This window comes from Astyanax mexicanus, chromosome 4 (genome assembly GCF_023375975.1).
Source record: "Astyanax mexicanus isolate ESR-SI-001 chromosome 4, AstMex3_surface, whole genome shotgun sequence".
Classification (NCBI taxonomy): domain Eukaryota; kingdom Metazoa; phylum Chordata; class Actinopteri; order Characiformes; family Acestrorhamphidae; genus Astyanax; species Astyanax mexicanus.
Window position 1 is genome coordinate 28,609,928 of NC_064411.1, and position 21,186 is coordinate 28,631,113.

At 36.3% G+C, this 21,186-nt stretch overlaps 1 protein-coding gene across 1 annotated transcript in view; it reads right to left on the reverse strand.

Moving 5' to 3' along the window:
* The window catches only part of myo10 (myosin X), a 106,415-nt gene that overhangs the window by 50,632 nt on the left and 34,597 nt on the right, over positions 1-21,186 (reverse strand). Inside the window, exons 2-3 of the mRNA XM_049476815.1 lie at positions 19,401-19,499; positions 16,376-16,534 (exon numbers count right to left, since the gene is read on the reverse strand). Coding sequence (XP_049332772.1) covers positions 16,376-16,534; positions 19,401-19,499 — 258 coding nt within the window. The remainder of the gene's footprint in view (positions 1-16,375; positions 16,535-19,400; positions 19,500-21,186) is intronic.

Genomic DNA, 21,186 nt, shown 5'->3' on the forward strand with positions numbered 1-21,186 from the left:
AGGCGACGCTTGCCGAGTAAAATGAACAAACCCAAAAATCTTAAGGGGCAAATTACTTTTTCATACCACCGTACATAAGTATGCCTGTACACACGCTTGTGTGTATGTGTGTGTGCAGGCCTAGTAACCTACTTTAAATTCAGTATGTAAATGCATTTGAATGACGGTTGGGATGCCGCATGTTTTAAATAACAAATCACAGTCTGAACTGGCACCGTGCTGCTCTGCAGACAGCCCAGCAAACCCAGACACACTGAACAACACACACACACACACACACACATGCTAAAGGTTTTATTCTTCTTATTCTTCTTCTGTCTACAGGTTTTTAATTTGGTAAAATCTTAAAAAGAAACTCATCATTTTTTAGGTCGTCTCTAATTTTTTACATAGCTGTATACCATTAAATTAGCACATATTAAAAATGTATGCCATTTGAACGATTCCTTCTGAGTGTATTTATTTTTATCAATGAATGTAATAAAGATATATAACAGTAAAATCCAGATACAAATGTCTCTGCGCAGCTGCTTTTTAATACAGCCTAAAACAGCTGCAGTTTCCTGGAACTTTTATTAATAGGGAACTTAACATGTAAAAACACACACACTCATACACGCACACATTCAGAAAGCAGGCCTACAGCTCCCTGATGTGGTATTGGTCCCTCATGTAGTGTAGTGTGTATCCAGCAGACAGGCTAATTGCAGAGTGTGTGCGGTGTGTGTGAACTCTAAGCTGTAATATGAGAAGCTACGGCTCCAAACCAAACTAAAGCCAAGCTATTTCCTGCTGTTTCTCTCTCTGTCTCTCTCTCTCTGTCTCTCTCACACACACACACACACACACACAGAAACACAGTCACACATGTTTAAACACTCACACACACTCATACATCACAAGCATACACTCTCACACACATATTCCTCAACTGGAGACAGAAGAAAATGGTCTGAAACGAAAAGAACATGATTCATGATTTTAACCCCCTGTAAGCAGTCTGTGTGTGTGTGTGTGTGTGTGTGTGTGTGTGTTTTAATGTGTGTGTGTGTGTGTGTGTGTGTGTGTGTGTTTGATGTGGGTAGGAGAACAGTAAGCTAGCCTACCATTCTTTGTCCTTACTAAAGAAAAAAGGACCACAGCTGTTTACAATCAGAGAGAGAGAGAGAGAGAGAGAGCGAGGGAGGGAGGAAGTAGGACAGAGAGGGAAAAAAGGAAGAGAAAGAGGGAGAGAGACTGAACAAGGGGGAAGAAAGAGAGAGAAAGAGAGAGAGAGAGAGAGAGAGAGCGAGGGAGGGAGGAAGTAGGAGTCCTTTGTGTTTTAAATGCTGTGGAATTTGATCTGAGTGAGAGTAACATTCCACAAGACATTTCTTCAGGAGACACGGTCATTTTTAAACACACACACACACACATTCACACACACACACACGCATACATACATACATGCACACACACACGCACACACACACATGCACACACTTAAAAACTTAGTATAGTAAAAGCAATGGAATTTAGCTTTCTCACATGTTGCTTGCAAAAGTCTAGATTTGCTTCAGTGTGTTTACATGCGCCCCCAATTCGGTTCATAATCAGATTACTGCACTTAAAATGATTCATGTACTTCCAATTTTCTCTTTTAAACGGATTAAGGTGTAAAAATGTGATTAAGTGATCTGATAAAGTGAGCTGGATTTTAGCTCAGTAATGGTTGGCATTTCTCAGTGCATGTTAACTCTTTAACGGGGTGTTCTGGGATTTCTTGGTCTGTGCACAAGTGAAAACAGACCCCAAAATATGGCCCTAAAATAATATCATGATATTTCATGGTATTTTCGTGATAATGATATTCTTGGCGATATGACAAAACACTCAATTATTATTCTTTTTTTTTTATTCACTACTGCAACAAAATTAAAATTACATTTTTATTATTGCATATGATATGATATGGCACATCCCTTACTGAGATTTTAAAAAATACAAGAATTTTACCAATGATCCAGAATGTCATGATACTAATAATAATGCACTCTAAATATCTCCATATATCCAGGATTAAAGTAAAGTAAATGATACTGGACAGATATAATCTGTCTTTAGTAGATATATAATTCGTAACTGAGAACAGTGTGAATTTTTCTTTTAGTAGTACCCTGATGGGATAATTAGGGGTGGGTGATTACTTACAAATAGGTCTGTCACAATAATTACATTATCAACTTATCGAACAATAAATGGACACTACCTCAATAATATTTGATAACCGCGATATCGTCTATTGTGTTCAATTGAATATTTGTTCACATATATACCAGTGAACAGTTTTTTAGCCAGGCATGCTAAATGACCAATGCTTCAATACTAGGGGGGTGACGAGACACTAATATCACGAGACGAGACACGATACTGGGTTCACGAGAACGAGACGAGATTTAAAAATAAAATTTTAAAGAAAACGTCAAAAATAGAGTCAATAAAAGAGTTTTATTTGACAAAATCATATAACGCAAACTTAACAGACTGGTTTCTCTCAAATATTGATTTTACTTTTCTAGGTCTTATATAGTGCATCGAGCTTAAGAATTCTTTACATAGTAAAAATGTTATAGTTGGTTGCATCTACAGGCCACCACAACTAAATAGCAATACATTTGAAAAACTCTTTACCTACGTTTTAAATAAAATCACAGAGGAAAATAAAATGGGGTACATGATGGGAGATTTTAATATTGATCTTCTTCAGCAGCAGAACAATAATTTTATTAATCAGATAAATGCGTCCTTCTTTTTTCCCCTAATAAGCAAACCCACTAGAATAACAGCAAATACCAAAACATTAATTGATAATATTTTTTCCAATATAATTTCAGTTCCCAGTATTAATGGTATATTATATGCTGATATTTCTGATCATCTTCCAGTCTTCTCCATAGTAACTTCAGCTACACACACAACCAGAGAAAGTATCACTGTGAGAAATTTCAATAATAGCAACATAAACATTTTCAGGGAATACATTGCAAACTGCTCATGGGATGATGTTCAAACTCAAAATAATGCACAATATGCCTACTCGGCTTTTTCAGACATAATAAAACAGGGAATTAATCAATCATTTCCATATATAAAAAAAAATCTTAACAAGCCTTCTAAATCCTGGATTACCAATGCTCACAAGACTGCTATCAGTAAAAAACACAAGCTTTACAGAGACTACTTGACAAACCCCAGCCCATTAATGTACAGAAAATATGCCACATTTCGAAATAAACTACAGCATATCCTTAGAAAAGCTAAACAACAGTATTATGATAATAAATTTAAAACAGCCCATAATAACATGAAGAGTACATGGCAAATTATCAATGAACTTACTAATAGGAGTAACCAAACTACATATATAAGCGAATTTCAGTCTATAACACATAATGCAGCTATCACTAATCATATAGAAATTGCCAATGAATTTAATAATTTTTTTGTGCAGGTAGGACCCTCTATAGCTAACAAAATACCAGATACTCCACTGCCTCAATTAGACCATCCACCAGCACTCAAATCCTTTTCTTTCCGGCCAGTAACATTAACTGAACTTACCAATGTTGTTAACAAACTTAGGAACACCGGTGCTGGGATAGACGAGTTCTCGCCAACATTATTAAAAAAATGTCTCCCATCCATATCTAACCCATTACTTCACCTCATAAACCAATCTTTAAGTTTGGGGGTATTTCCTGATGAATTAAAATTGGCAAAAGTTATCCCAATATACAAATCAGATGACCCAACAATATTTTCAAATTACAGACCTATTTCCATTCTTCCATGCATTTCCAAAGTCTATGAAAAACTTGTCTACAACCAACTAATCTATCACCTTAATAAGCATAAACTATTATACAGTCACCAGTATGGTTTCCGAGAAAATCACTCTACTTCGATGGCCTTGGTTCAGCTCATTGAAAAAATCTCCAGTGCCTTTGACAACAATGAAATAACAATAGGAGTCTTTCTTGACTTATCCAAAGCATTCGACACAGTCAATCATAGTATCCTGTTAAAAAAGTTACAATATTATGGTGTTCATAATATGGAACTAGAATGGTTTAAAAGCTATTTATCACAGAGAAAACAGTGTGTTTCATGGCAGGGCACTTGCTCTAATCTCAAACCCATTGAGTGTGGGATTCCACAGGGGTCAATTCTAGGACCATTACTGTTTTTAATATACGTAAATGATCTTTACATGGTAGCAAGAGATGTATTTTTTGTTTTGTTTGCTGATGACACAAACATTTTCTTTTCTGATAAAGATGGTCACAAACTAATTTCAACTATGAACTCGTCTCTGTCAAACATTGATTACTGGTTTAGAGCGAACAAATTATCCCTTAATGTAAAAAAAAGTTCATATATGCTTTTTAGTCCTAAAAATAAAAAAAGCAGTAATAGTCTTCCACCAATATCCATGTCTGGTAATATAATAAATCACGTTCATTGTACAAAATTTTTAGGTATACTCATTGATGACAAATTATGCTGGAAAGAACATATTTCAATGATTTCTAATAAAATATCTAAAAATGTTGGTGTCATTAGAAGAGTCAAATATATTTTACCATATAACATTCTTCTTAATCTATATTATGCACTTATTTATCCATATCTCTCTTACTGTAATATAATTTGGGCTAGCACTTACAAAAGTAGTATTAACTGTTTACATATTCTTCAGAAGCGATTTGTTAGAATGGTCACCTCAGCAAATTACCGTGCAACCTCTCGCCCACTTTTTCAAAATCTTCAGATACTCAATGTGTATGAAATTAACCAGTTTCAAATATGTCAGTTTATTTTCTCTTTTACCAATAACCTACTTCCTGATTGTTATGAAAATAATTTTCAATATAACTTTCAAGTACATCACTACTCCACTAGATCCTCTAATAATCTCCGTGCTGCTTTTTTTAGAACATCAATTGGACAGTTTGCACTTTCGCACAGAGGGCCCATAATATGGAACTGCTTACCAACTCATTTAAAAATCTGCAATAGCATCACTAGTTTTAAAAAACAGCTTAAAACTTATCTACTCTCATTATAACCAATCCAAGTAGTAAATATGTATTTGTGTATATTATTCTAATTATGTATATTGAGTAACTATATATTACTGTTATTATTTTATTTTATTATTATCTTTTTTTTTTTTCTCAAATTTTTTCTTTTTTCTGTGTTTCTTTTATAATTTCCTTGGAGGGAAAGTACCTTGTACAAGCCTCTTTAAGGCTTTTTTTACTTTCCCTGCACAGTTATTTTTGTTTGTTTTGTTTGTTTATTTGATTTTTTTTTTGATGTCACATTCTATCTGTGCAAATAAAAAAAAAAAAAAAAAAAAAAAACAATAATTGCAAACCACAACCAGTCATATTAAGTCTATGGTTTGTGTTTTTTTTCTCCTAAATTTCTTGTAATTTAACTATGCAGAACCATATTAAGACTATGCTTGCAAACAGAGACAGAGTACAACTGCCTATGAAACAGTCACGTGTGGGATTTACTTACAGTATTTATATATGGTTTGTGTCTTGTTGGTCACTCTGTTACAGTTTATTGTTTCCTTTGGAGCCAAAATGCAGCCAGACATACAACTTAAAAGTAGCAGAAGCATCTTCTATACAAATGCCCGAATTTTCCTCTTCTGCTGAGAGCTGCTCTCCACCATACTCTATCGCTATCATTACTGGGTTGCCAGATCCCTCTTAAAAAGTCCACACTTAACTGTTTCTTTGCCCCGCGAGACAGGTTTAAGCCTGATGAGAAATATCGTCCGTGATCTCGTCACACCCCTAACCAATACCTGTGACTCCATAAAAACAGTGTGGACTGCAGTAGGTGAATAAAAAATATGTATTTTCCAAACTACAATTATTGAAAATGTTGTATTTAAAAAAGTATAATTGCTTTGCTATGCTATACTATAATCATTTTGTCACTGGAATTTAAATGGTTTAAAAAGGACAATAAAATCGTTTATCGCAATCATTGCTGGGATGATATGTCATACACAAAATAATGTTATCGTGACTTTGTGAGTTTTTTTGTCTATTATCTGATTACCGGTTTGTGTAAATGCGTTGATCAGATTCTTGAAAAAACTCAGATGTTCTGCAGTAATTGGACTATAAAAACCAAATGACACTACACACGCACAGTTTTTTGTCTGTTTCATCATTTTAACTGTAGGAAGCTGTAAGAAGGCTTACAACCCTGAAACTTACCTCAAACTGTACAGAACTGTACCATATTTAGCCAAATGCCACCATTGTAATTGTCCCCTGTAAACACACCCTTGTCTACATGTGCATACACACACACACACACATACACACCAAAGACAGAGGGCCTGTTGTCTGGTGTGTATTTGCCCAAATGTCACCTCTGTTCAGGATTGATCACTCCCACATGCCACCAATTATCCAATCAGCACAATTTGCCGTTCAATCTGTCAGTTTGTGGAGCTGTCCTGTCTCAGAACAGACACTCATGACCCGTCCACATTGGGTATTTATTAAATGGTCTTTTTCAGCATTTTTCGGCGTGCGTTGTGTCTGCGTATCTGAGGTATCTGTCTGTGTTTTGGAAACCTATTCACATGAAACATACTGTAGTTGTTGGACTTTAAGAATATAGGAACATTTTTAAAATCTCTGTTTTCAGGGTTGTCATGTGGACAGGCATAGCAGGGCATTATGAAAACACTGACACAGAGATGGGTTCCTAAGAAGTGCATTGTTGTGGGAGCAGCATGAAAAACGGCAGATGCAGGGTTTGTTCTGGTCTGCATCTTGGGAAAATCAGCCACAGAAGGGCCAAGTTGCAACGAATAGAATGATAAATAGCACATATATGTGTGTGTGCTTTATTAACATTAGTTTCATTGGCCCTAGAGCTAAACCCTGTGGAACGCCACAAGATACGCTATATCAACCAACAGTCCCCAACAGTTTACTACAGTTCACGACAGTTTCTGCATTTTCCATGCAGTTTTTCCGTGTCTAAATCCTTCTGAGATATCTCAGTAGGAATATTGTATTATCCAGAAACATTAATCGAATCTGGTAAAAGATATGACAAATCTAGGATCTAAATTTTCCACTTTTGCTGCACATATTCATTAAACAGTTTATGAGGTACACCATTACCTAGGTAAACCTATACAGGTCTACTTTGTAGCTACACAGTTCTAAGGCTAATGCTCGTTGCACCCTGTCAACAGTCTATTTTCACATCTTGCACCCGTGCCAATAAAATAGCGTCAGAGTTTAGGAATAAATCTACGCTAATGGGCGTGGTGGTGTGGGAGTGAGGTGTGTTTAGGCATGTTTCTAACTTGTTGGCGCCACTGACTGATTAAAACCCTGACAACAGTCAACAGTCAGCCGCTGAATACTATCGTAGCCATACAGGAGTGCCGTGCACACTGTGCGCCCTCAGCATGCGTACATTTCCACTCATTACACACACAAATCCAGCTTTTAGGTCAACAACAGACAGAATAAAAAATAAAATAACATTGCTGTTCCTTTAAATAAGCTGCTGGTGTATCTTCAGAGCATGAACACTCAGCTTAGTTACCTCTGCTGAGATGTGGAAAGCGCTGCGCTGTTAAGATACGAACCTGCCAAAGTCAGAGCATATCTGCCTCTTAAAGAGGATGACAACTGGCACACTGACTGGTTAATATTAACACATATGATTAATTAGGAGAATTAGTACATGCCTTTTACACGTTTTCAGTCATGTAAGATATGCTTTTTGTGCTCTAAAGCAAAATAATGAAAATCTAAAATAGAGCCCCTAGACTTTATCCCATCTGTTGCTGCTCAATCCTGAGAATCCTGTTAGGACCACACACCATGCCCACTGTTGCACTTTCCCTTATTTAGCACATCTGATTCAACTTATTAACTACACTCATAAAAAGTGACTCTTTAATGGCTCCTTAGTTTTAAAAGTGACAGTCGTATAAGATCATGAACATTTTAAAGAACTCTAAGGGTGTTAAATTGCCATAATGCGTTGTTAAATGTTTTCTTTTACCTCTAAAATATTTTTATTAAATATATATTTTAAAATGGTTATATTACAGCCACAAATGCTTAAAGTGTTTATTTTATTTAAAGTGTAAAGTGCAATTAATATGACCCTGCAGGACCAGGTTTTAGGAAAACCAACAGATGTTTCCAATATGTTTCCAATGAGTTGCAAGGACTGAGAACCCCTGCTGTACTAAATCCATCCATCCATCAGGAAAGAAAAGGGACCACTATAAGACCACCATGGAAGTGACATGGTAGCTATGTGTTGAGTTGGTGTAAGTATAACAGGTTCAGTAGACTGTTTTTTTTTTGTTCTTAGAAAAGAGGGATGATCATTATCATTAGAGGGATGATGATACACAGCAAAACATACAGAAGAAATAAGAGAGCACTTCAAATTGATCAGTTCCTCTCTAGAATATAATCAAAAGGAAGATGGATGGTCACAAGCCGTCAAACTAAGCTGAACTGCTTGAATTTTTGCACCAGGAGTGGCATAAACTCACCCAAAAGCAGTGTGAAAGACTGGTGGAGAGAATGCCAAGACACATAAAAGCTGTGATTACAAATCAGGGTTATTCCACAAAAAATACTGATTTCTGAACTCCTAAAACATTAGTATTGTTTCTAAATTAGTGGTGAAACGATTCCTCGAGTAATTTGAACTTGATAAAAAAATTATCAAGGAATTTGCACCCCATACAGATCACATGATAACTTTTTTCTGAAACCGGACCATTTTTTAATCTCTATGTCTATACATAATATAATAAAACATATTGTTTCTGTTAATATAAGTTTCAGTATGGGTATTGAGACATTTAGTCATGTTGTCAGTCCTGACACTGTCAGTCTGCCCGCTCCGGACTCTAAACTTGCTAAGCAAAACTCCACTTCCCAGCATGCACTCGCACTGCACTTCCCTAACTCCACTGATCACGTGAAGCTACAGTGTTCACGCTCTCCGAGCTTCTGATTATTCCCACCTGACTTCTCCTCTTTGCCGAGTATTGAATCTAGCTTTCCACCTCTTCTATAACATGTTTTTTTTGTAACTTTGCCTTTTCGTTACCGACCCATTTTTGTAATAGCGACTATCGTGTTTTTGTCTTGCTCAGTTTATTTTTTGTTTAGTTGACGACCTTTTTCTGTATTTTTGACTTTTCTCATGCTTTTCCCCTTTTGCTTTGAAAGTCATAATTTTGGTATTGTGACAACACTATTTTTAACAGTTTGTTGCTTTGCACAATATGAATTAAAAACTATAAAACTGATCCAAGCAAAAACGTTTTATCCGTTTACTCGATTAATCGAAAAAAAAAAATTCAGTAGAGTAGTCAATTACTAAAATATTTTACAGCTGCAGCCATATTGTAAATTAATATGAACTTGACGACTATTTCTCAAGACCAGCTCTTTTGAATGAGACTAAATACAGGAAACTAAACAAAACCATTACCACTTCAAAAACATAGGGCTCCATTTATGTCTTTTGTATGAGTGCGACGAACCTGTTTAGTGATGAAGGAGTGTGCGTGTGTGTGTGTGTGTGTCATGCGTTAAGAAGGGTAAGGACAGGTGTTCAGGTGTGTTTAACCACTGGAACACATGAGCAGAACAGAATTCACACACTTTACATAACTATAACCTGTCCAGACACGACCGACCCCCATCACGACCATGGCTCTGAGACTCACGTTATACACACGTTATACATGACAAGCCTGCATTTATTCCACATTCTGAATTAGATAAGTTAGATTTTATCATTTGGATGATATACATTTTAAAACTGAATTACATTTATTTGACAAAAGAAAATATTCAGCTCTGGAAAAAAATAAGAGACCACTTAAAAATGATGAGTTACTTTGATTTTTCCTAATTGTAAACCTCTGGAAGTTATCCAAAAGCAGTGTGTAAGACTGGTGGAGGAGAACATGCCAAGATGCATGAAAACTGTGATTAAAATTCAGGGTTAGTTCACCAAATATTGATGTCTTAACTCTTAAAACTTTATGAATATGTTGTCTTTGCATTATTTGAGTTCTAAAAGCTCTGCATCTTTTTTATTATTTCAGCCATTTCTCATTTTCTGCAAATAAATGCTCTAAATGACAATATTTCTATTTAGAATTTGTGAGAAATGTTGTCTGTAGTTTATAGAATAAAACAACAATGTTCATTTTACTCAAACATAAACCTATAAATTGCAAAATCAGAGAAACTGATTCAGAAACTCAAGTGGTCTCTTAATTGCAAAGTCACAGGACTTATCTATCACTATATTGTTAGTATGGGGGATTAATGAAAAAATAAACAGGCAAGAAGTGAATAGTGTGAACAGTTATCCACTCATCTGCCAGTGTATTAGGAAAACATATCAATTGAATAAAAGATCATATATGATATATATTAAAATGTTATAACAAAGAGCACAGTTAAATCTTGTGGAGTTCTCCAAGGCTCAATATTGGGCCCTTGTTTATTTAACCTATATTTGCTTCTGGTGGCCAATATACTATAAGCTTGTATAAATAAAATAAAACAGATCATTTGACCATGAAGCTCAGAGAAAAAATATAATATAGCATATTTAAACTCGTCTGCATGTCTGTGAAGGACAAGCACTTTATCAACAACTGCCTGATTTTGACTATAACTAGAACTATAGATAAAATGGCATACTATCACTGTGATATGTTCAAGGCCTGCACGTTCCTAACACCAGCTTTTTTCAGTCCTGATAGTGAATTTCAAACATTTATTTGTTTCTTATTTGCTTTATATCTTATTTCAAAATATTTTTTTCTTTGACTATATGTATTGTCTGGGGTACATAGTAAATGAGGGTCACCCTCATTGTACTCCGAGTTTAAATATACGATGATTGATTGATTGATATAATGTCAGGATTTATGAACTTTATGTATTTTTTTTATTTATTTGTTTTTATTATAATTAAATTTTATTTGTTGTTGTACTATAAACTCCACATATATAAGTAATCATCTTTTGCTACTAATAAAGGCCCACTGTAATTCTGATTAAATCCCCTGTGTGCAGTTCTGCAGTGTGGTGAAAAGCTTCACGATGCACAGAGAATTACAGGCTAATTATTAACCACTAGCAGGCCTGTGCATCATTAATTCACTACCATAGTGATGAGGTCACAGCCAGCAAAGCCAAACACACACTCAAACACACACACACACACACACTCATCTTACTACCCAAAATCCTGTTTCTGTTTAATGCTAAATAATTGTAGATTAAATATTTTTGTTTGTTTCTCTTTAAGAAATAATGATGAAAAACAATTTATTTGAATTTAACTTAAATAAGTATTTTATAGGTTTGCATACCATGGCTATTTACATAGATTAGATAAAAAAATTAAGACCACTTATGGAAATTTATGCTGTCCGGTTAGTTTCGGTTTTACACTGAGGTTTAAAGTGCATGTGTTATACAGTAGAAAGAGTGTAACAGATTCCATTTGGATTCCTTTTATTTCTGTTCATAGATAAGGCTTAATCTACAGTTACAGTAGATACAGGAATCACCAGCACAATGTGGCCGTGTGATATGCTATACATGAAGGGGACTCGACACAACACCAGTACTTTTTCTTCTTCTATTGTTTAATGAGTAACTGTAGCCTCAAACCATCTGGAAAAAAGTTTGTTCACATTGCAAACAAATCAGTAGGTTTAATCAATTCAGATTTTGGTCCTTTGTTCTGAAGCTAGATATAAAAGCACCCTCAGGTGCAGTCCCTCAGATCTGAACAACTCTGAGCAAACCTAAAACAAGTGCTAATTTGTTGGGGCCAGATAACTGCAACAAAGCATCTCCAAACCCAAAACAAAGAGGGTTGAATGCCTAAAGCTTATCAATGTAAAAGGGCATTGAAGGCTATCCCCTCTGGGAAAAACCAACAAATAAGGGAATTTATTTTTAATAATGGTTACATGACAATTCCTCACTACATCCTACATCCTGCCTATAGCTACAAACCAGTCAGAGCTTGAGAGTGCCCACACGTTTTTGCATGCATCTTTGTTGGGTTAAACTTAGTTCAGTCTTAAATCTTTGTTGGGTGAGACTTGGTTAAGTCCAAGTATTAGGTCACAAGTCCAAGTCAAGTCTCAAGTATTTGTGGGGTGAGACTTGGTCAGGTCTCAATTCTTTGGTCATGCGTCTAAATCAAGTCTCAAGTCTTTGTGGGGTGAGACTTGGTCAAGTCTGAATTCTTTGATCATGAGTCTCAATCTTTGTTGGGTGAGACTTGGACAAGTCTGAAATCTCTTCTAAATAAAAGTCTCACGTCTCTACACACTAAGAAAAGTAAGTACAGATTTGTACTTAAAAGAGTACAAAGCTTGTCGCTGGAGCTGTACCTTATATTGAGGTACAAAAAAGTACTTTTCAGTGAAAGTCCTTTTTTGTACCCATGTTTTTTGTGCCAGTAAAGATTATAAATATTATAAACATTATCATCAACTAAATATGGCTAAAAAACTTGATAATCCAAAATTGTCTGGCTTTCAAATTAAAAAATGTGCAAATAAATATATATATTGTTTATTAGTACAGTGATACAGAATACTGAATGTACCCTTTGTCTGGTTAAATGGTACAAATATGTACTTATTGCTGTTAGAAATTACTTTGTACTTCAGAGGGAACAAATCTGACCCTGTAAAGACCAATATTGTACCTTTGAGGGAACAATTATGAAGAGTGTACCTTTAAGTACAAAAAAGTACTCATATCGTACCTCTGTTTTTTAAAGTGTAGCTTATAGTTCTTTTAATTAAATGTAATCACAAAGGGTACAGCCGCAGCTGCAGGTGTGCTGGTTGCCATAGTGTTATCATCATCTGAGGTACTAGTGCGTGAGGCATGCACTCACATAATATGGTTACCATGGTTACTATGATAAAGGAAGGAAGCTTGTCAGACGTTTTAAAGTTTCTTCAATGTTAATACGCCTAAAATGGAATATAGAATGATTGTTTATGAGTCTTAAAACATGAGTCTGAGTTGAGTCTGAAGTCTCTGTGTGTGACAGGTGGGTTCAAAGGTTTTTAAAAATCCCCCACATGCACGTGCACACACGCACACACATACACACACACGCACACACACACACACACTCTTTTACCTACACCCTACACTCCAGCATCAAAGCCCTGCTGGCCTGAGCAGCAAAACCACAGCTGAAGAAACCGGACCCAAGAAAATCACATTCAGCTTTTCCTCCTGCTTTCTATTCTCTCTCTCTCTCCTTCCTCCTGCTTCTTATATCATGCCTCTGCTCTGTGATCTACTACTCTTGGCTGGAAAACAATGATCCATTTGAGTGAGGGGGAGACAGACTGTAAATAGCAGGGATTTGTATGCAGGTCACAAACAGAACGACACACTCCACACACCGACCAATCCATCCATCTCCACAACAAACCAGTAACCATAGCTCCACTGGTTAAAGACCAGGCTGTTAAACGTCCACAAGCAGCACTGAGTGAATATTAACATTTTTTGGACCAGGTCATACATTCTAATCTGGGGCTCAACGAGAAGGTGCAGCTGAATTGGCTGGATGCCCATGTAGAGGAGGTGTGGCTCTTCATAGCGCTTATTGTAGGGGTGGGCAAAATAATTAATTAATAATTAATAAGCATTTGTAATTAGGTAACATTGTATGCAGAAATTAATTAAAGGTTACTAAAAGAAAGGATTGATTCAGCAAAAATAAATTAAGTAAGGTTTTCAGTTCACTTATTTACTCTGTGTAACATTTAAGTCTTGAAACTGAGTTGAAGTTACTTAAATTTACATGAAATTAAATTTACTTAAAAAAAAGCAAATGCAGATTTTTTTTAAAGTAAATTTTACGCATCATTTTTTTCAGTGTACAACTGTTAAAGAGTTACAGTTAAAAAACATCTAGCAGTTTTACTTTACTTGCATTCATTCATTATAGATGCCTTATAGATCCTGACCTAACATTTAACTAACATTAAACTAAATATCTATTAAATTAACTGAACTCTGAGCTGAACGTATATGGTTCTCAATGTAAACCAAAACCTTAACTTTAAATCAACCATAAATTCTAACCCTAATGCTAAAATTAAACAAAAAATTCATTTCATAACTCATTTAGGTGAATGTCAGTTGAGCTTTTATAAGGCATCAGTCATGGACCATCAAAGTAAACTGATATCTTTGTGATCCAGAATAAGAGACAGCTCAATGAAAGTGGTGCACGTTTTACAGCTGGAGCTGCTCTGTTTTCACAACTGGCATTAGAAAAATTAGAAAAATAAAAAAATTAGAAAAAACACACACTCTCAACAAAGAGGTCACTGAATTCCCAACCTTCTGCAGCGCTGCTTTAAACTCCTGAAAGACTCAATAATGAGAAAACTGAACTGAGATCAGAGAGATAAGGATAAACGCCGGTGGAGGACACTGCAGTGCGGGGAGACTTCAAAGCAGCCGGAATGAACTGTCTGCAGCTAAATTGGATTTTCTATCGAGTGTCATGTGATATTAATGATCCACTAATTTGCAGAAATGTCTGCAATGTCAGAGCAGTGCTTATTACATCAGCATGACACTCCATTCAACCCAGAGTAAATTCAGATTATATAACCCCGCCCCCCATTAACCCCCTCAGCACACACATACTGTACCTGCAGTTTATTAAGTGATAGAAAGATATAACAAGCCAGTTATAATGAACACACCCACACACACAAGTGTGTACCACAATTTTCCCACTATAAAACACACTAAAAATATTTTATACATAAGGCACACTGAATTATAAGGCGTATTATGAGAGACACTATAAGGGACTTCTAATTCAGCAGGTTTCACTGCTGGGTTGTGGAGGTAGGGGAGGTAGCTAACTAAGTTAAGCTAAGCAAAGCTAAGCTAAGTAAACAAAACTGTAATAAAAAGAGACTTTCTTTTAAAGTCGAACAAGCGCTGGATGTTAATCTGCATGGATTTCTCTCCTGAAAAAAAAATTGTTTCCTTTTATTTACAGAAAGCTTAGATTCCTAAATTTCTCTAGTACTAAGGCTGGAGGATTAGCATTAGCGGCTAACCGCTCCAGTAGTGCTAGCCAGGGTTAGGATCAGGTTACAGGTTGATACTCCCCTCTGAAAGGAGAAATAGCGAGCGCGGTTAGCGGGTGAAGCTAATGCTACTCCAGCAGTGCTAGTCGGGGTTAGCAGCAGGTTACAGGCTGATAATACTCCCCTGTGAACAGGGAAATAGCAAGCGCAGTTATCTGGTAATGCTAATGCTACTCCAGCAGTGCTAGCCGGGGTTAGCAGCAGGTTACAGGCTGATAATACTCGCCTCTGACAGGGGAAATAGCTAGCGCGGTTAGCTGGTTAAGCTAATGCTACTCCAGCAGTGCTAGCCGGGGTTAGGAGCATGCTACAGGCCAATATACTCACATCTGAATGGGGAAACAGCCGTTAGAGGCTAATGCTGCTCAAGTCTCGGTGCTGGAGAACTAAACTGAAATTCCTGTATAATTTTGCACTTCAGCAGACTGGCTTTAATGCACCTGACTGGTAGAATTTATACATAATGCACACTGGATTATAAGACACACTGACAATTAAAAATAATAATAATAATAATAATTAAGGATTTTAAGTGCACTTTATTGTGCAAAAAATACGTTAAGTGTGTTGTAAGGTTTTTTTTAGGAGTTTAAGAGTCTGCAGAATGTGCCTTGAAACTCTCCTGAGATCATTCACCTGACCTGTGCGTGCAGGTTTGGAGCTTTATCTTCTAAACGTCTGTGGTTTGAGTCTCTTTTAGTTGGAACACTGTCTAAATATGTGTGCTATAATGTTAGCAGTTATACTATGCTAACGTTATCGGTGTGTGGTGTGCTGTAAATTGTTAGCGGTTAGCCTGTCAGTGGTTGTTATGATCAGCCAACATTCTGACCTTACACTCTTGTTGCTGAAGGCAATCAAATCCTCACAGCAGCGCTTCAAAATCTAGTAGAAAGCCTTCCCTGGAGAGTGAAAGTGCAGATGTCCCAATACTTTTTGTCCATGTAGTGTTCTTCTATTTTAACCTTGTTTTGTAATTTGTGGGATGAATTGTTTTTTCAAACCAGCAGAAAATTAGTAAGTGGACCTCTAAGACACATATTTGAGTTCCATGTTGTACACAGTGAGGTATGTTGCACAGGCGTGTGTGTATGTGTGTGTGTGCGCACTCACGTATATGCTGTGTTGTGTGTATCTCAGGTGCAGGTTGTGTAGAATAGCTCCTTCATGCAGATCCTGCAGGGCCGCCATGTCCTCCACTCCGTGCACACTGTTACTGTGCATCTCATACACTCTCTGCCTGCTGAGAGCATTCTGCTTATACGTGTAGACCTAAAACACACACACACACACACACACACAATACATAAAATATACTGACAGAGTAAAATAAGACATTTGCGATACAAGACATTTTTCTCGTCTCTACTGAAGCATCTGAATGCAAATACACTATATGTATACACAAGTCAGTGTGTGTGTGTGTGTGTGTGTGTGTGTAAAGGGAGTGTTACAACCCAACCCAGTGTTTATGGTTTGACCAGTCATGGAAAAGTAACTCAGGACCAGAAATAATCTAACCAGAGACACAGATAGAGATACAGAGAGAGAAACAGATATATAAGGAGAAACAGATATATAGAGAGAAATAGATAGAGAGAGAGAGCATGAAAGAGGACAAAAAACTCTTTATAAAAATACAAATTCAATTTTAGTCTTTAAATCCTATATTTAATACAGTTCTGCAAACTTTTTCTTTTATTTTTTCTTCATACTGTATTTAAAAAAAAATCCAAAGTGAGTCAAACTTATGGCCTGTTGTTTAAACCCACCAAAAAGGTTTCAACTCAGCCCAGCAAGTAAATGTTCTGAACCATGACCATTTCAGCTCTATTTCAGATATTTTGATTGGCAGCTCATTAAATCCAGTTAGACTTTTTAATTTGAAATAAAAATGAATATATAGATACTAGACACCCTGGTATAAATGCACATTATATATAACATTTAAACATCTAGCATTTTTTCATTTATTTAGATAACTGTTCGCAGCGTTAAACCCTCTTTTTTAAATGAACAGGTTAAATAATACAATAGGTCTATTTGAAACTAATAAAATTAAATAAAAACTAACATAAATCAGTGAATTTAAAAGTAGTACTGCCAATGTCGGTCTGTTGCATTAGCTTATTCAGCATCAATTGGTCCTTTTTACGCATACAACAAATACATCAGCAAGTATCAGCTCAGACATATGTAGACATTATAGACGGATATAATTCCAATATATGATTTTTTTTTTAAACCAAACAAACAATCAACTCCCCCTATATCACTAGTATTGCCCCCAAGATGCCTCCCCTGATACATGTGAAGCCAGACTCTGTCTCTGTTTAAACAGCTGCTGGTGTAGCATTACTGGTAGCCAGTACTGAGTTTGGAGGAAAGCGCAGCGACCCAGCTCTGATACAGTAGCTAAAAGACTCCTGTGCTGACTAACATCACCTTTGAAGCGATGTGGACAGAGCAGGCCATCTACCTATAAATCGAGAGCATGGCTAATTGTGCTCTCTCAGACTCCGGCCACTGATGGAAAGCAACATGACTCGGGATTTGATGCGGCAAACTTCAGATCATAGTGGCTACTCAGAGCTCTTATATAAGCCCTTAAATATTGTGTTGTTTAAGTATAGTGGCTTCCATACTAAAGAGATCTGGTACTGGAAGAGATCTGACACTCAAATACACATCATCCAGTGATCTCAGATCTTACTCTAATCTGACCATTTTTTTTTCAGTCACGAGAAATTAATGTGTTACTATTTTCAATCCAGTAATCAGATTAAAGCTACTTATCCAAGTTACTGTGCATTGCTTTTCTTGTCATTTTCCTTAGTAAAAAGATATTGTATCCTTGAAAGGATGGACGAGAAAGATGTTTACATTTCTTGATTTATTGATGGAAATTACAATAGTTGCAATCGGCCTCAACCACACCACAATAATAATATTACTGCAGATTCTTTACAGTACATTTTAACTTTATTCTTGCATCTCTGTGAGTGACATCTATACCACATGTAACCCCACACAGCGACACACACACACTGGAAGAAGGAGAGAGATGAGTGTTTTCTAGCTGGAAATACAGACACTTCTCTGAGTTTGTATCAGAAAAAGATGATCAATATCAAGTTTAGTTGTTCACTCTGTACTGCGACAAAGTGCTACCCAGCTTAAAAAACACAATGTCAAATTTGCAAAAACAGTTGGATTCGCAGCAGCACACTTACAGAACAAGTACAAAAGGTGGAGCGAAGCTTCCAATAAAGTGAGTTTTGGCAAAACTGTTATGTTGAGGCGGCAGCAATTTAAAAGTAACTTAGTTACTTTTAAAATCAAACAATCCATAAAGTAACTAAGTTACTTTTTAAAGGGGTAACCAGTAATCAGTAGTCAGATTACTTTTTCAAAGTACCTATGCCATAAGCTTATAGGGGTAGGCAGCTGATATGACAACCAGCCTGTAGTTCAGTTTTAGACTGGACCAGTGCTTAGTTTCAGCAGTAAAGTAAAGAGAAAATTAGTAAGTGGGGCTTGGGGCTGCAGGTGTGACAGGCAGGGTGGCAGTAAGTGGCATTACTAAGATGGTAAAATGTGAAAAGCATGCATGCCGGGACCATGCAGCGTTGCCAGTGCACTACTAAAGAAATGGAAGTGTTCAAAACCATCTGACCACTGCTGTACACTTTTTGCACCAATTATAACTCTTCATGAAGTCAGCACAAAGGTCATATTTGCTGTGACTCTTTATGTGTGTGTTTCTGTGTGTGTGTGTGTTTATGTGTGTGTGTGTGTGTGTGTGTGTGTTTGTGTGTTAGTGTGTGTGTGCGATAGCCTAGCTTCTTAAATTCTTCTCATCTCTCAGTATCTTGATGCACTCTGACAGCTACTATGGTTAATGACCGGCCTCTGTTAGGCAACACCACACACACTTAGAGCAGAGAATGCAGGTGTGTGTGTGTGTGTGTGTGTGTGTGTGTAAACTGAGACCATCCCACCTGTTTAATGAGTTTCTTGTCTGGAGTGTGTACACCAGATGCTGTGCTACTCACTTCCAAACAATTACTCCCGTTCACGCAAACACACACACACACACACACAAACACACAAACACACACAATATGGCTGGGTTTACCTGTCCAAAGTCTGTGCGGAAGACCACCACACCACCCGAGCAGGAGTCCACTGTACTGGGCCAGTACTGATCCCCCTCCCACAGCCACACTCGGCAGCCCTGCAGCACAAAAATATTAACATATTTTTGAGGTCATACATACAGCTCAAGAAAAAAAATTAAGAGACACTTTAGTTTCTAAATCAGTTTCTCTGATTTTGCTGTCTATAGTTATATGTTTGAATAAAATTAACATGGTTGTTTTATTCTATAAACTACAGACAACTTTTCTCAAAAATTTCAAATAAAAGTTTTGTCATTTAGAGCATTTATTCACAGAAAGTTAGAAATTGCTGAAATAACAAAAAAAGATTCAGAGCTTTCAGACCTCAAATAATGCAAAGAAAACAAGTTCATATTCATAAGAGTTTTAAGAGTTCAGAAATCAATATTTGGTGGAATAACCCTGGTTTTTAATCACAGTTTTCATGCATCTTGGCTATTCTCCTCCACCAGTTTTACACACTGCTTTTGGATAACCTTATGCCTTTACTCCTGGTGCAAAAATTCAAGCAGTTTAGTTTGATTTAATGGCTTGTGATCATCTTTGCACTAAGACAATTCTTAGATGGTCAAGCAAGTTTCACACTTATTACTCTCACTCTTTCCATGCTAAGATTATGTTTATGCTAAGATGCTTTTTTAAAAAATGGGTCCAAAATCTACATTTTAAAATATGTTTTGTGTAGTGGTGTCAATCAATTAAAATCATTACCTTATTATTACCTATTACCTTAAGACTAAGCTTTTGCTAATGAGTATTTGAATGTAAATAAAATAATCTGTGTTAGAAACTCTTTGTATTCTTGGTGCTAATTCCTTAAAAATAACTGTATTAGTCACAACAATATTCTGTGAATGAATCATAGATAAAATCATGATTACATTTTTAATGCTGTAATTTAACTGTATTTTTGGGAAGGGGACAGTAATAATGTTGCAGTACGATATATATACCTAGCAGACTAAATCCATTTATTTTATTGTTTTATAATATCTCTGGGTAGTTTTGTTGTTTTTTCACTAGAATATTGTAATGATCTGAATTACTCTGTTTTATGCACTCAGAGAGTTTAAATGTAAAGAAAATAAACACTAGTGTAGCTCCATATTCCACACTTTCAACAGCTTAAAAAGAGAAAACGTGTCATTAGCTGTGAGTGTGTTTGTGTGTGACCACAGGAGTGTGAGATAGAGAGAATAAACTGAAAAGCTGAAAACTAGTAAAGCGTTGTTGTATTATATCACTAAAAGCTAAGTCACCTGATTAATTAGCACTAAGAAAATGATAACACGTTAAAGTTTCCAGAATAACTGCATGTAATAACACGGTAATGTTAACAGCCATAGTTTTAACAAATACAGGGATTTCATAGGGCTTTCGAATTCTTCCTAATTCTTCACATTTTGTACATAAAGTCATTCATTCAAAAATGTTAGATTAACCATAATGAGGGCAGCTGCCATTTTCTAACAGAATATTCCCAAACCGGCTTTAAATTGCATTCTGTAATGATGTTTACACACAATTACACATCATTAAAACTGCAGAATTGAGATACTATCCCACCCATACACACACACACACACACAAACTACTGCTTGGCACAACACAACCCCCCCCACACACACAAATGCACACACACAGAGTCATCAGTGTACCTGCTGATGGGATACACATATGGTGATTTGGACACACATGAATGGTTGTGAGTCCCACTGCACTGACAGAGCAACGAACTTTAAC